The sequence below is a fragment of the Pseudophryne corroboree genome, chromosome 9 (assembly GCF_028390025.1).
Source record: "Pseudophryne corroboree isolate aPseCor3 chromosome 9, aPseCor3.hap2, whole genome shotgun sequence".
Taxonomy (NCBI): domain Eukaryota; kingdom Metazoa; phylum Chordata; class Amphibia; order Anura; family Myobatrachidae; genus Pseudophryne; species Pseudophryne corroboree.
This window is the reverse complement of record NC_086452.1, coordinates 257,773,042-257,787,231: the sequence shown is the minus strand read 5'-3', so window position 1 is coordinate 257,787,231 and position 14,190 is coordinate 257,773,042. Positions and strand designations below refer to the sequence as shown.

General features: G+C 44.6%; 1 protein-coding gene across 3 annotated transcripts in view; it reads right to left on the bottom strand.

The window, feature by feature from the left end:
• PLA2G4A (phospholipase A2 group IVA) overlaps positions 1-14,190 on the bottom strand; it is a 772,031-nt gene that overhangs the window by 178,218 nt on the left and 579,623 nt on the right. For all 3 annotated transcript variants that reach the window (XM_063940241.1, XM_063940242.1, XM_063940243.1), the window contains one exon: positions 3,606-3,695. In XM_063940241.1, the coding sequence (XP_063796311.1) occupies positions 3,606-3,695 (90 nt within the window). The remainder of the gene's footprint in view (positions 1-3,605; positions 3,696-14,190) is intronic.

Below are 14,190 nucleotides of genomic sequence, written 5' to 3'. Positions count from 1 at the left end.
AGCCATCCATTCCGGTGTCGACTCCCTAGAGAGTGACATCACCATTACAGGCAATTGCTCCGCCTCCTCACCAACATCGTCCTCATACATGTCGACACACACGTACCGACACACAGCACACACACAGGGAATGCTCTGATAGAGGACAGGACCCCACTAGCCCTTTGGAGAGACAGAGGGAGAGTTTGCCAGCACACACCAAAACGCTATAATTATACAGGGACAACCTTTATATAAGTGTTTTTCCCTTATAGCATCTTAATATATATAATCATATCGCCAAATAAGTGCCCCCCCTCTCTGTTTTAACCCTGTTTCTGTAGTGCAGTGCAGGGGAGAGCCTGGGAGCCTTCCCACCAGCATTTCTGTTAGGGAAAATGGCGCTGTGTGCTGAGGAGAATAGGCCCCGCCCCCTTTTCGGCGGGCTTCTTCTCCCGTTTTTCTGAGACCTGGCAGGGGTTAAATACATCCATATAGCCCCAGGGGCTATATGTGATGTATTTTTTAGCCAGAACAAGGTATTCTCATTGCTGCCCAGGGCGCCCCCTGCAGCGCCCTGCACCCTCCGTGACCGCTGGTGTGAAGTGTGTGACAACAATGGCGCACAGCTGCAGTGCTGTGCGCTACCTCATGAAGACTGAAAAGTCTTCTGCCGCCGGTTTCTGGACCTCTTCACTTTTCGGCATCTGCAAGGGGGTCGGCGGCGCGGCTCCGGGACCGGACTCCATGGCTGGGCCTGTGTTCGATCCCTCTGGAGCTAATGGTGTCCAGTAGCCTAAGAAGCCAATCCATCCTGCACGCAGGTGAGTTCACTTCTTCTCCCCTAAGTCCCTCGTTGCAGTGAGCCTGTTGCCAGCAGGACTCACTGTAAAATAAAAAACCTAAAAACTTTTTCTAAGCAGCTCTTTAGGAGAGCCACCTAGATTGCACCCTGCTCGGACGGGCACAAAAACCTAACTGAGGCTTGGAGGAGGGTCATAGGGGGAGGAGCCAGTGCACACCACCTGATCCTAAAGCTTTATTTTTGTGCCCTGTCTCCTGCGGAGCCGCTAATCCCCCCCATGGTCCTGACGGAGTCCCCAGCATCCACTAGGACGTCAGAGAAATAATGGTGCTACAAATGCGTCTTCATACAAACAGCCTCAATACTCCATGCAGCAGGAGATGCCTTGCGTGAGTGAGCCGCTAGGTTCCGTGCAACTCTGCTAACGTTGGGCATCCTTTTTGTTGAGAATGCTTTTTGGTCGCAATGCGATGTGACTAGGACGCATCAGCAGACTGATTCATTTGATATATGACACTTGTATATTATGTGTTACTGAGTCTGTATACAGAGCAGAACAGATCTTGGATTCAGAAGAAGTGCAGGGAAGTGCAGATGTGTCCATTTATTTTTGTCCAACTTGAGTGGTATGCAGTGATCAGTTTGCACTGGAAGAGTTGTACAATAATTATAATGTATGTGAGGTTCAGTAGTGTATGAGCAGAGGATCAATAATTAAATGTAACTGAAAAGTTTTGAGACCATGGACTGAAAAGTGCACATACTGTAGGCTGTATATCTACTTACAAACATTTGATGTTACTACAAGAGCCAGATTAACAATGGGGGTGGATGGAGCTCCAGCTCCAGGCCTCCACATAAAAATAGTCCCATCTTCATGGCAGCATGATGATGGCCAGCTGCCTGGATGGCCACACAGTCTGCCCTAAATCATAAGTATTAATATTTTCTAGTTTTCTCACAAAATTATACAATTTTTTCTATTTGTATGTATTTAGGGAAACAATGGGGCCGATAGTGTCTCTCGCCACAGCCACACAGCACCGTTCACAGCTCCTCCCCAATTCAGAATAGGCCCTTGAACATTTTCAGCACCAGGCCCATGTGGTCCTTAATCCAGACCAGGTTACTACTGTAGTTTAAGCAGCATACCTAATTATATGGAGAACCAGAGCTTGAAGTGTGCCAGTATACTCTTTTTTTCAGAATGCTGGACTGCCATACAATCATTTGCCTGGTGTGGTCACATCCGATACAACCACACCAAGCTGGGCTTTTCCTGACATAGTTGCATCTGATGCGACCAGTCAGAAACAACCACTGGGCGGTTGCTGAAAGATAATCTTCCAGCAGCTGCCTATATCAGAGGGACCTTCCAGTCCCCATGCACTCATGGCTCCAACCCCAGTGTGTTCTGATCACTACTGGCCACAGTGGTCAGGTTCACCTCCCTTTTCCAGCACAACAGTACACCCTGGAGTGAAAACTTAGGCCCAGATTTATCAAGCCTTGGAGTGTGATAAATAGCACAGTAATAAAGTACCAGCCAATCAGCTCCTAACTGCCATGTTACAGGCTGTGTTTGAAAAATGACGGTTTGGAGCTGACTGGTACATTATCATTGTACAAATTATCACGCTCCAAGGCTTGATAAAGCTGGGCCTTAATCCTTTTACATTTTCTATACCCTGACTTCAACCACTTTGGTTAACAGTATCTCCTGTTACACAATATTAGCTGTAACTATAAATCAATTGAATCCACAGAGGTGCAAGGCCAAATGTGTAAATATTGCCTAAATTAACAAAACTAAGAAATTATTATGCTTTACCATGTTAAATATAATCTTTTTACAGGTCTACTGCTTAACACTTATTTTCATGTTTAACAGTTAACCCATACATACATAGCAAGATAAAGGGGGGGGGGGCGCCCTGCATACTGCACCCCCCCCAGTCAGGTGGCACCCCAGCCGGAGCACATGCTCTCCCTCTTGTGCAGAAGCAGAACCAGGCTGCCAGAACGTGAGGACAATATGCAGTACAGGCAGAGACACAGGAGTATAATGGTTCATGAGATACTGATGGAGCTTCCCTACCAGAGAAGAGATAGGAGGGGAGAGAGAGCTGTAAGTGACCCAGGGATCCCAGCTTCTCCTACTTCGTATCTGGGTGTTTGAGTCCTGTCCCAGTGTGTAAGTAGTAAAGAGGCTGCTGCTATTGCATTCTTGCAAGATAAATTATACATTTTATTTTTCTATGTGTATTTTAATGTTACTTAAGTTGTCTTTGTTCCACTACAGGAAAACTTTATAAGATAGTTGTCTCTCAATTAGGTGGAGCTAGAAAAAGTACCCATGCATTATTAAATTATTAGTTTAAATCTATTATACACCATTGGTTTAAATGTAATATACACAATCCATACCTCCCAACATGACCCATTCCAGAAAGGATAAACTGCTCTCTACCTGGCACTCCCTCTTAATTTAAGTTTGCAACCACCTCTGTTGAAATAGTTCAACACATGTGACGCTAATCATATACGGAGATGAAAGTCCAGTTAGAGAGCATTTTTTCCCTCCTAGAATGGGTCATGCTGGGAGGTTTGCACAACCTAATATACACCATCCCTTTCCCTGGGCCCTATTTTCTTACGTGACACCACCACCACGCCCCACCCCCACCCCCACCCCATACCGGGCCTGCATAAATATGTAATTGGATAGAATACACAAGATCTGGACCAATTGCAAATCAGTGTTGGGTATAACTGTGCCACTTTTCCTGTAGGATAAAATTATTCAATGGGTACCAGTTACCTAATTCTTCCTCCATTGTGGCACCTTTGTTGTGGCTGGAAACACCCAGAACCCTGTTGAACAAAATAGAAAAGGCACTTCCCCAGACACCTAAAAGAAAGAGAAACAACACTAAATTACTAATCAGAAATTCCCAAATAACAAAACAGTATATTTGGCCCCTGCTCCTAGCTAATAGATACTGCATAAGGAAATATTATGGCCGATACATATGTAGGCTTCAATGCCTCTGATTTCTAATGATTCACTATAGAAACCTCTTATGAGGTACTGTATATTCTATACTCAAATGTTTATACAGTTTATTGTATCATACAGTATCGAGACTTTTATAGCACACATGAAACTTTGACCTATCATCTATTTACACTTAAATTCATGGAGCACATCTGGCTACTTCACGCAAAACCCTAGTAATACAAATGAAATAGTTGTGTCCATTAATAGTCTTCTTCTAATGAATGCCATTTTTACTTTGCGTAACTTCTTTCTGTTTTCTACTTATTCTGGTATACGTAGGTATATAGGGGGAGATGTACTAAGCCTGAAAAGTGATAAATATCACTGTGATAAAGCACCAGCCAATCGGCTCCTAACTGCCATGTCACAGGCTGTGTTTGAAAAATGACAGTTAGGAGCCGATTGGCTGGTGCTTTATCACAGTGATATTTATCACTTTTCAAGCTTAGTACATCTGCCCCATAGTATATACTATAGGTTGAGTCCCCCATATCCAAATACTCCGAAATACAGAATATTTTGAGTGAGATAGTGAAACCTTTGTTTTCTGATGGCTCAATGTACACAAACTTTGTTTAATACACAAAGTTATCAAAAATATTGTATTAAATGACCTTCAGGCTGAGTGTATAAGGTGTATATGAAACATAAATGAATTGTGTGAATGTACACACTTTGTTTAATACACAAAATTATTAAAAATATTGTATTAAATTACCTTCAGGCTGTGTGTATAAGGTGTATATGAAACATAAAAGCATTCTGTGTTTAGACTTGGATCCCATCGCCATGATATCTCATTATGGTATGCAATTATTCCAAAATACGGAAAAATCCGATATCCAAAATACTTCTGGTCCCAAGCATTTTGGATAAGGGATACTCAACCTGTATAAGGTATAGATATATATTATTTGCAATAAGGTTTTGATAATGAATCCCAGTGGCTGAAGGTTACACAAGCATCAGCAATAGTGATCAGAGTTAATGGCCAAAATTCCACAAGCTTATATGCCAGAGAGTTGTCAATAATCACGGACTAAAATTTGGTACACTTTTGACCAGTCCGGTGCACACAAGCTAATGCTACACACTGATACATAGATCCAAATTTGGCAACATTACAGGCAGTTTATCTCGCTAATATAGCTGCTTAGGTGTGCAAGGTGTCAGTGATGATGCAACTGCCGAGTTCACATAGCACATCACAGCCCATGCATACATGAAGCTACAAAAGCTGGTGAGATTTTGTAAAGTAAACCCCTCCTCAATAGGATACATCTTGAGCGTTATATCTTTCCTGTGAGCCACAAAGTCTTAATGATAAAAATGTCCAATTGTCTGACAATCTCTTGTAAAGATCCTTGGGCATATGTGCATCACAGTCTACAACTGCAGAAGGATTGGGCCAAGGATAATACACTTAGCAGAGAACAGGCTCTGTTTGGTTGAACTACTGTAAATTGAGCTTTGCTGTATACAGAGTCTTTAGTGGGATGAAATTAACCATATCAACTTGTTGAAATCCAACGCTACCATTAGACATTTCTCCAAACACTGATTAACCCTTAGTAGTTCAAATGCAGATGATATGCCAGAGAAAAATATTATTGAATATGCATAGAGAAAAGACCCTCTAACATTTTAATGTAATCTGAGGCTGAGCTGAATGCAAATCAGTATACAGAGCATATCTTGCATGCTTTCACTCTGCATGTGTTTGGAAGCAAGTATATGCAACTATGGGGATGCAGAGCTGTATACAATCCAGTCAGATCTCCACTAGCAGCTAAATGGGCATAACTGGGCTGTCAGTGACCACTCAGCATAGCGCGATGTGCTGAGCGAGGGGCCGCTCATGAAATGAGCGACCTGCTAGATATAATCTAGCACCGGCGATGGTGACGCACAGGGCAGCGCATCGCTATCGCTCTGGGGCATACACACGGAGGATCCGTGCTTAAATTCTAAGCAATCTAGTCAGATAGCTTAGAATTTAAGCACTGATCTCTCCGTATGTACCCCCTTTACTGTCCAATCTCAAGTACACAACTTCTCTTGGAAGCATAAATATATCTGTTTTCAGACTGATCTTTTGCACCTAGTACTGGGCTATCACAGATTTGCAGAAATAATGGCGACAGATATTAAACTAAGCATACAGATAAATATGGGCAGCCCACCCGCAGAGATGCACAGAACTCAAAAATAGAGGCAAACATATATATTTAGTTCAGGAGCAATTATAATTTATGGTCAAATCTGCATCAGCTCCTGTCTACCCCCTTTAAATATGATGGATTCTAGACAGCACTAGAGAGGAGCGCCTGGCCCTTTTTTGCAGGATTTGGTTCTAATTCATCGGCCGGCTTTGGAATTGGATATGCCAAATCGCTGTGACTGGCTTTGGATTTCTTAAAAAATTTTTTTATTAAAAAATAAAATCACTGAATTTGGGCTTTTTTTTGTCCCTACAGTATTATTAACCTCAATACCATTAATTTCCAGTCATTTGCAGACCATTTTTACTACCTTACAGCTCACAATGTTGTTTTCATCCACTTTAGGCCAAAGTCTACAGCGAGCTGACTGGTTAACTAAGCGACAGCAGTGGCACAAACACGCAGCAGTTTCTAGCATACTGTATCTATGAAACACTGACACACAGCAGTGGGAGAAATGAATGGTGGTGCAAGATGGCATTGTCCTTGGGCCCTTCCCACCCACCCTTATGTTGGATATTAAAAAGGACATCCACACTTTAACAAACCAAGCCCTCCAGGGACAGGGACTGCATCTTTTGTGGCTGAAGTGCTTGGTTTGTTTGGGCCCCCACAACACAAGCCACCAATTGGATTAAGGCAACAGTTTTATAGTGGCTAGATGTCATCGTCATTGCCATCCTCATCAGTCTGTATATCCTCCTCACACAATATTAATTCATCCCCACTGAAATCCGCCATTACAGAAGTCTCTGTACTTTGAGGAAATTGCCGGGAAAGGTTTTCCTCATGGAATTTCCAGTTCATTTTGATGAACATCATCTTTTACGCATTTTGAGGAAGTAGCCTCCTACGCCAATCGCTGACAAGGTTCCCGGTTGTGCTGAATACTCTCTTCGAGTACACACTAGAGGGTGGGCAGCTTTTAGTAATGCAAATCCAGTTTGTACAAGTGCCTTTTTTGCCTTCCAGTACTCGAAAGGACTCTGTGACATGAAAATAATCCTTCACCTTACTTTGGATGGTGACCATATCAGATGAAGTTATGGTAGAGGTGTCACAAATCCTGGACAATTCATTTAGATCCGACCAGATATCAAAATGTTTTGTTGACTTATCTGCATCGCCGCAAAGGTAAGTTTTTTCCTAGCTGCTGTCGAAGAAACTGAAGGAGACTTTGTAGTGCTACGTGTCACTTGAGCTGCCAACTTGCACATCAGGAGCTCTTTGCATCTTGTAAGAGATGGGTCAGTTGGAAAGAAAGACACAGCATACGACTTAATCCTAGGATCAAGTATGGTTGCCAAAATGTAGTGATCTGTTTTCAAGATATTGGCAACCCTTGTATCCTGGCGAAGCCAATCAAGGACTTGATCTACAAGTATGGCATACTTTGTGGATTCGCTTTGTTTTATCTTTTCCTTCAATTTATCCAGCTGATTTTCCAAAAGCCTAATTAGGGGAATCACCTGGCTCAAGCTAGTAGTGTCAGCAGTCACTTCACAGGTGGCTACTTCAAAGGGTTTGAGCATCTTGCACAAGACAGAAAGTACTCTCCACTGTGCTGGGCTAAGGTACATTCCTCCTCCTCTCCCAAAGTCATGGCTTTTTGTATAGCTATGGATGGCTTTTTGCTGTTTCTCCATCCACTAAAGCATATAAAGGGTGGAGTTCCACCTTGTTACCAACTCTTGCTTGAGTTGATGACAGGGCAAATTAAATTATCAGTAACCACAAATCCTGAGGAGAGTCAAGTGGGGTAAGCTATGTTGCTATGATATCCCTAATTTTTTCTAAGAAGTTGTCAGCGGTGTGCCTCTTGGTAAAGCCGGTGATACACAGCATAGCCTGCCTCTGAATGAGATGCCGTTTGTTAGATAATGCTTCTGCTGCTGATGATGAAGGTTATTCACCCACCAAGTGGACTGTCACAGTCATATAATCTTTAGTTTGCTCACTACCACTTGTCCACATATCTGTGGTTAAGTGGATAGTGGGTACAATGGCATTTTGTAGGGCAATAATTAGATTTTTTTAACGTTCTGGTACAACTGAGGAATGGCTTTTCAGCTAAAATGGAACAGAGATGGAATTTAGTACTGGGGATACAGGACCTCAAATAACTGTGTAAAACCCACTGCATTTAATGCCGGATATTGCATGTAAATCTAATACTAGCATAGCTTTCATGGCGTCAGTGACCAGGACTGGGTGAGAACTGTCATCATTTCCCCTTACAAAGGATTAACAGTCAGTTTTTTTGTGGAACAACTACTAGCAGATTTCTTGGTCCCCTTCTGGGATGAAGATCCACCCACAGCAGCAGCAGCAGGCCTAGCCCTCAAGGATTATTCTGAGGAAACATGAAAAGAAGATCTAGAATTGACATTTGTTGCAGGATTATCTCTAATTATTAATGAGGATATTGAGGATGAAGGTGTTGGTGGTGGAGACTGCATGTGCTGAGATCTAGTAGAGAGAAGGCAGCTAGCTGATGCTGGTCTGCTTGCTGTTATTTTTTTAGCACCAGTTGTGGATATTATAAAATGATTGTCATGAACTCGCTACAGATGACGTAACAGAGTGGAGGTTCCTAAATGCGTAATCCCTACCTCTACTTACTGTAGTTTCACAAAGGCAACAGATGGCTTGACAAAAGTTGTCAGGATTTGGGTAAAAATGTTTCCACACAAAAGAGGTGGATTTGTTGGTCCTATGCCCATGCATGACAATGGCCTTCATCTTATCATGGTCAAGAGATGCTTCCACTGGTGCCTAACTAACACAAACAACATCCTCACCCTCAACATCCTCATTAGTGCCAGTGTCAGCTAAAAAAATCTCCCCCTCATCCTCTTGCAATTCCACAGTGGCATCCTCAATTTCTATGTCATCAGCAACACTTATGCTGCTTATCCACACATATGCAGAGGGAGCAGAAATGGTGGAAGATGGCTTCTCTGCGAGTACAGTATCTGAAAGGTCAGACTCACACATAGCACTTAGGGACTCACTTAGACTCTCCTCAGGTATTTGTGACATTTCTATTTCTGACTGAACAGTTTGTTCTACTGCCTTAGTTGGTCAGTTTTTTGCACCTCTTCTAGACTCCGAGTGTGAGGCATCATGAGAGGCAAAAGAAGATGACTCCCTGATAGGTGCAAAACCCCCACTCAGAAATAAAGGCCAAGGCCTGAGACGTTCCATGCCACTGCATGTGGTGAATAGGATGTTGGCAATTTTATGTTTTTTTGCACCAAACCTTCCCTTTATAAGGGGTGTTTTTTTTTCTTTACCATTGTATATTGGGTTTTTGGTTTTAGATGTCCTGATTTAGATCCACTATGCCCTTCAGCATCGACTTTAGTAGATGCTGGACTATCGTCATCATCATGACTGGTGGCAGCAGGTTGGTGTTCTCTAAACTGATTGTTATACATTTTAAAGTGCATGAATCACATGGTTAGATGCATGTGAAAAAAGCGCACTAGGGTACAGTGCACCAAACAACAGAAATGAACAATATATATATATATATATATATATATATTTTTTTTTTTTTCAATAACTTGCAGCTCCTTTCAAACTGCGTGAATCACAGGGTTAGATGCACGTGAGGAAAGAGCACTAGGGTACAGCACACCAAATAGTAAAAACATACAATATAAATTAATGATATATTTTAAATAAGTTGCATCTCCTTTCTTTTTTTTTTTTTAGAAATTCTTTATTTTTGCGCGGTTAAACAGAGTAGGCAAACAAACATTGACAAAAGGGACAAATGGTCAGGAGGACCAACGTCCAACAGAAACCGCAATTTTAGAATAGACAATAAAAGTAATCAAAAATAAAACATCAGTAGTCAAGTATCAGATTTGGGGGGGGGGGGAGGGGAGGAAGGAAGAGGGGGAATGGGGGAAAGGGGAGACCACAATATAATCCAATCACAGTACATATGTTAAAAATAGTGAATTCAAAAAAAGGAAAGAAAAGGAGGGCAAGGGAAAGACGAGAGAAGATAGGAAGGAGGAAGAGAAGAGGAGTGAAGAAGAGAAAGGAGAAGAAAAGGGGGAGAGGAGATGGAGGAAGAGCAGTAGGTGATGCCCATGGGTCTGCGGAAGGAGCTAGGAACAAGAGGGGGGAGATGGCGGTCTCCGTTCAGCGGTGAGCCAGGGGGCCCAAACCTGCTCGAAAACATGACCTCGGTCATGGAAATAATATGTAATCTTCTCCATTGATGCAATATGCCAAATCTTGGTTTTAAGGGATAAGAGAGAGGGAGGAGAGGGGTTTTTCCAATTAAGGGCTATCAGTGATTTTGCCGCAGTTAGAATATGTGTAGTCAGTTTTCGGGAGAATTTATCAAGCAACGGGGGAGGGTAACACAGCAAAAAGATCCAAGGATCCTTCAGCACGGGGGAATCTAGAAGGGAGTCAAGGAGGGAGTGGACTAGATTCCAAAAGGGAATGATGGACGGGCAGGACCACCATATATGTAGCATAGTGCCGCTAGATCCGCAGTTCCTCCAGCAATCAGGGGAGGAAGACGGAAAGAGTTTGTTAAGTCTATCCGGGGTGTAGTACCAACGGTAGTAAACTTTGTAAGCCATCTCTTTGAAAGCAGTAGCAATAGAGCATTTAGCAATCCCCAGTCTCATGTCCTCCCAGTCTCCACTCTTCGGAGGGAGCCCAAGATCATGCTCCCATGCGAGTTCGTGGGGCCAGGAGGAGGGAAGGGAAGAATCTAGTAAAAGGGAGTAAAGTTGGGAGATTAAGCCTTTGGAGAGATGAGAGTGTACGCATAAACTTTCAAAGGGAGTGAGGGCTCGAAGCAGGGCGGAGAAGGGCAGAGAACCCAAGAAGTGCCGGATTTGTAGGAATTGAAAGGGGTTAAGTGAGTACGAGGGGGTCTTCTGTTGTAGGTCAGGGAGGGACAACCATTGACCCCGATCTGCAAAATCAGACGGAAATTTGAAGCCCAGCGTTATCCATGTACGGAATCTTGTAATCGAGAATCCAGGAGGAAACATAGGGTTCTGCCAGATAGGGGTCAAGGGTGAAGGGGTGGTGGTGAGACCCATCTTCAGAGAGTGGGAATCCCAAATTTTAAGGTTAAATTTAATAGTGGGGAGGAGTTTGGAGGTTGTGGGTCGGGAGGTAGAGGGCAGACCCCATAAGAGGGTCAGGTCCGAAAGGTTGACGTGAGCTGCTTCGATATCCAACCAGGATGCGGATCCCGGAGGAGCATAAGAGGTGACAATATGGGAGAGATGGGAGGCCAAATAATAAAGTTTGATATCAGGAAGACCTCTACCGCCAGCGGAGGTTGGCCGTTTCAGAGTGTTGGCAGCAATGTGGGGGGGTCTGTGGTTCCAGATAAAACGCACAAGTGCTCGCTGGGTAGTACGAAGAAAGGAGGCCGGGACTGCCACAGGGAGGGTCTGAAAAAGGTAGAGCCATTTGGGGACTATGTTCATTTTAACCGCTATAATCCTGCCCAGCCACGAAATGAAAAGACTGTTCCAGGACGTCAGGTCAGCGAGCGTTTTGGTGAGGAGGGGTGGAAAGTTTTCCCGAAAGAGAGAATCGTAGCGGGAGGTCAAGCAGATCCCCAGATATTTGATCTTTGTAGGCTGCCATTTAAAATTGAAATTAGCGGGAAGGGATTCGGCTTCTCTGTGGGGGACATGGAGCAACATGGCCTCGGACTTGGAATAATTGATCTTGTAGCCTGATACAAGGCTATAAGAATGGAGGACTGAAAATAGATTTGGGAGCGAGATAAGGGGCTGGGTCAAGGAAAGTAGAACGTCATCTGCGAAGAGGGAGATTTTAGGATCGGTACGGCCCACTGGTATACCATGTATACCCTGGTGAGCTCTAATTTGGGAGGCGAGCGGCTCAATAACAAGGGTGAATATCAACGGCGATAGAGGGCATCCCTGACGCGTACTATTCGATATGCAGACCGGGGCAGACGGGACACCATTGATTAGAACTGTGGCGGAGGGGGTGGAGTATAGTGCCAGAACACCAGTGAGGAAGACACCCGACAAGCCATAGGCCTCCAGGGCGGCTCTCAAAAAACTCCAGAAGATCCGGTCGAAAGCTTTTTCAGCATCCAAGGAGAGCATGATAGTGGGGGATCCCCTGGAGTTCGAGATGTGTATAAGATCGATAGCACGTCTGGTGTTATCCCTCGCCTGGTGGTCCGGAATAAACCCCACTTGGTCGTAGTGGACAAGGGAAGGGAGATACGGGTTAAGGCGATTATCTAGGATTTTAGCAAAAAATGTTAGGTCCAGGTTCAGGAGGGATATAGGGCGGTAGCTAGCGCAGTTAAGGGCGTCCTTGCCTTCCTTAAGGATCACCACAATCCTGGCCTCTAAAATCTCAGGAGGAAAAGAGTCGCCATGGATAATCTTATTATACAGGGATTGGAGGTGGGGGGAGAGGAGATCAGAGAATTGTTTGTAGTAAAGAGCTGTGAACCCATCTGGGCCCGGGGATTTACCGATCTTTTGCAAGAGAATAGTCTGGGCAATTTCTTCCACCGAGATCTCGCTGTTAAGATGGTCCATGGCGTCTTGAGGCAATCTAGGCAGGTTAGAGGCTGAGAGAAAGTGAGAGACCAGGTCAGAGTGGGACTGGGAGAGGGGACCAGATGGGGAGGGTGGCAAGTTGTATAAGTCAGCGTAGTAGGATTGGAAGGCAGCACTAATGGCGGTAGGGTCATGGACTAACCGATTGAGAGGGTCTCTAATAGAAATGTTAGTTTTGGCTCTTGCGGAGCGGAGTCGTGCCGCCAGGATCTTGTCCGCCTTATCCCCCTTCTCATAAAAAGACTGGCGGAGCCATTTGAGACGTTTAGCCACCTGTCTGGAGAGAAGGAGATCAGGTTCCGCTTTAACAGTACGGAGTTCAGACAAGATGGCCTGGTCGGAGGACGCCTTGTGCTGGGTCTCAAGGGTGTGGAGTTTAAAAGAGAGTCTGTTAAACTGGGTGAGAGATTGTTTCTTGGCTTTCGAGGCTAGGCTGATGATGTGCTCACGAAGGACTGCCTTGTGTGCCAGCCAGAGAGTGGACCTGGAAGTGTCGGGGGAGTCGTTCAGGGTAAAATAGTCAGAAAGCTTATCCCGAAGATGGGAGCGTATCTCCGGGTTGTGAAGGAGGGAGTCGTTAAGGCGCCAAGTCATGGGGCGGGGGCGAGAGAGCAGGCCCGAGAGGTCGCAGGAGATAGGGGCATGGTCAGACCAGATCAATGGGTGTATATGGGCAGCGTGGAGGTTCAAGGCAAGTTCATGGCTGAGCAGGACCATATCGATGCGGGAGTAAGAATTATGAGGAGCAGAATAGAAGGTGTAGTCACGCGCTGAAGGATCTTTTATCCTCCAGGAGTCGTAGAGAAGCTGGGATCGCATGAGACGGAGGAGGGATCTAGAGCGGAGAAAGTCCGACGGGGAAGCAGAGGGCAGAGAGGGAGAGCTGTCTATGTTTGGATTTAAAACAGAGTTAAAATCCCCAGCTAGTATGAGGTCGCCTTGTCGGACTTGAGTAAGAAGCGTATCTAGTTTTGCAAAGAACAACTCTTGTCGTTGGTTAGCGGCATAGATGTTAGCTAAGGTGCATAATTTGTTGTTAAGTTTCCCCACCAACACAAGAAACCGGCCATCCTTATCAGCGTGGGAGTCTAGAAGTTCAAAGGTGAGGTGACGGGCAAATAAGATCGCAACTCCTCGTTTTTTGGCCGAATGGTCACAGGCATGAAAAGAGTCGGGGTATGGTTTACATTGCAGCGTAGGGGGGGAGTTATGTAGAAAATTAGTCTCCTGGAGGAAGACCAGGTCGCCCCTATGGAGTTTAAGGGAGGCAAAGAGCTTACCTCTCTTTTGAGGGCTATTCAGGCCCTTCACATTAACGGAGAGTACCCGGAGACTCATGGGCAAGCAGCAAAGAGGTAGGCAGAATAGGAAGAGCGTAGAATTCCAAAAGTAGGGTGAAGAGGAAGAACAGTAGATGACAGGGATGCAAAACATAAGATAGCGTGGTCAGAAGGGAGGGAGGAAGGAAAGGAAACCGGGAGGGAGGGGAGGGTAGTTGGTCGTACGGCGGTAGAGGCCAGG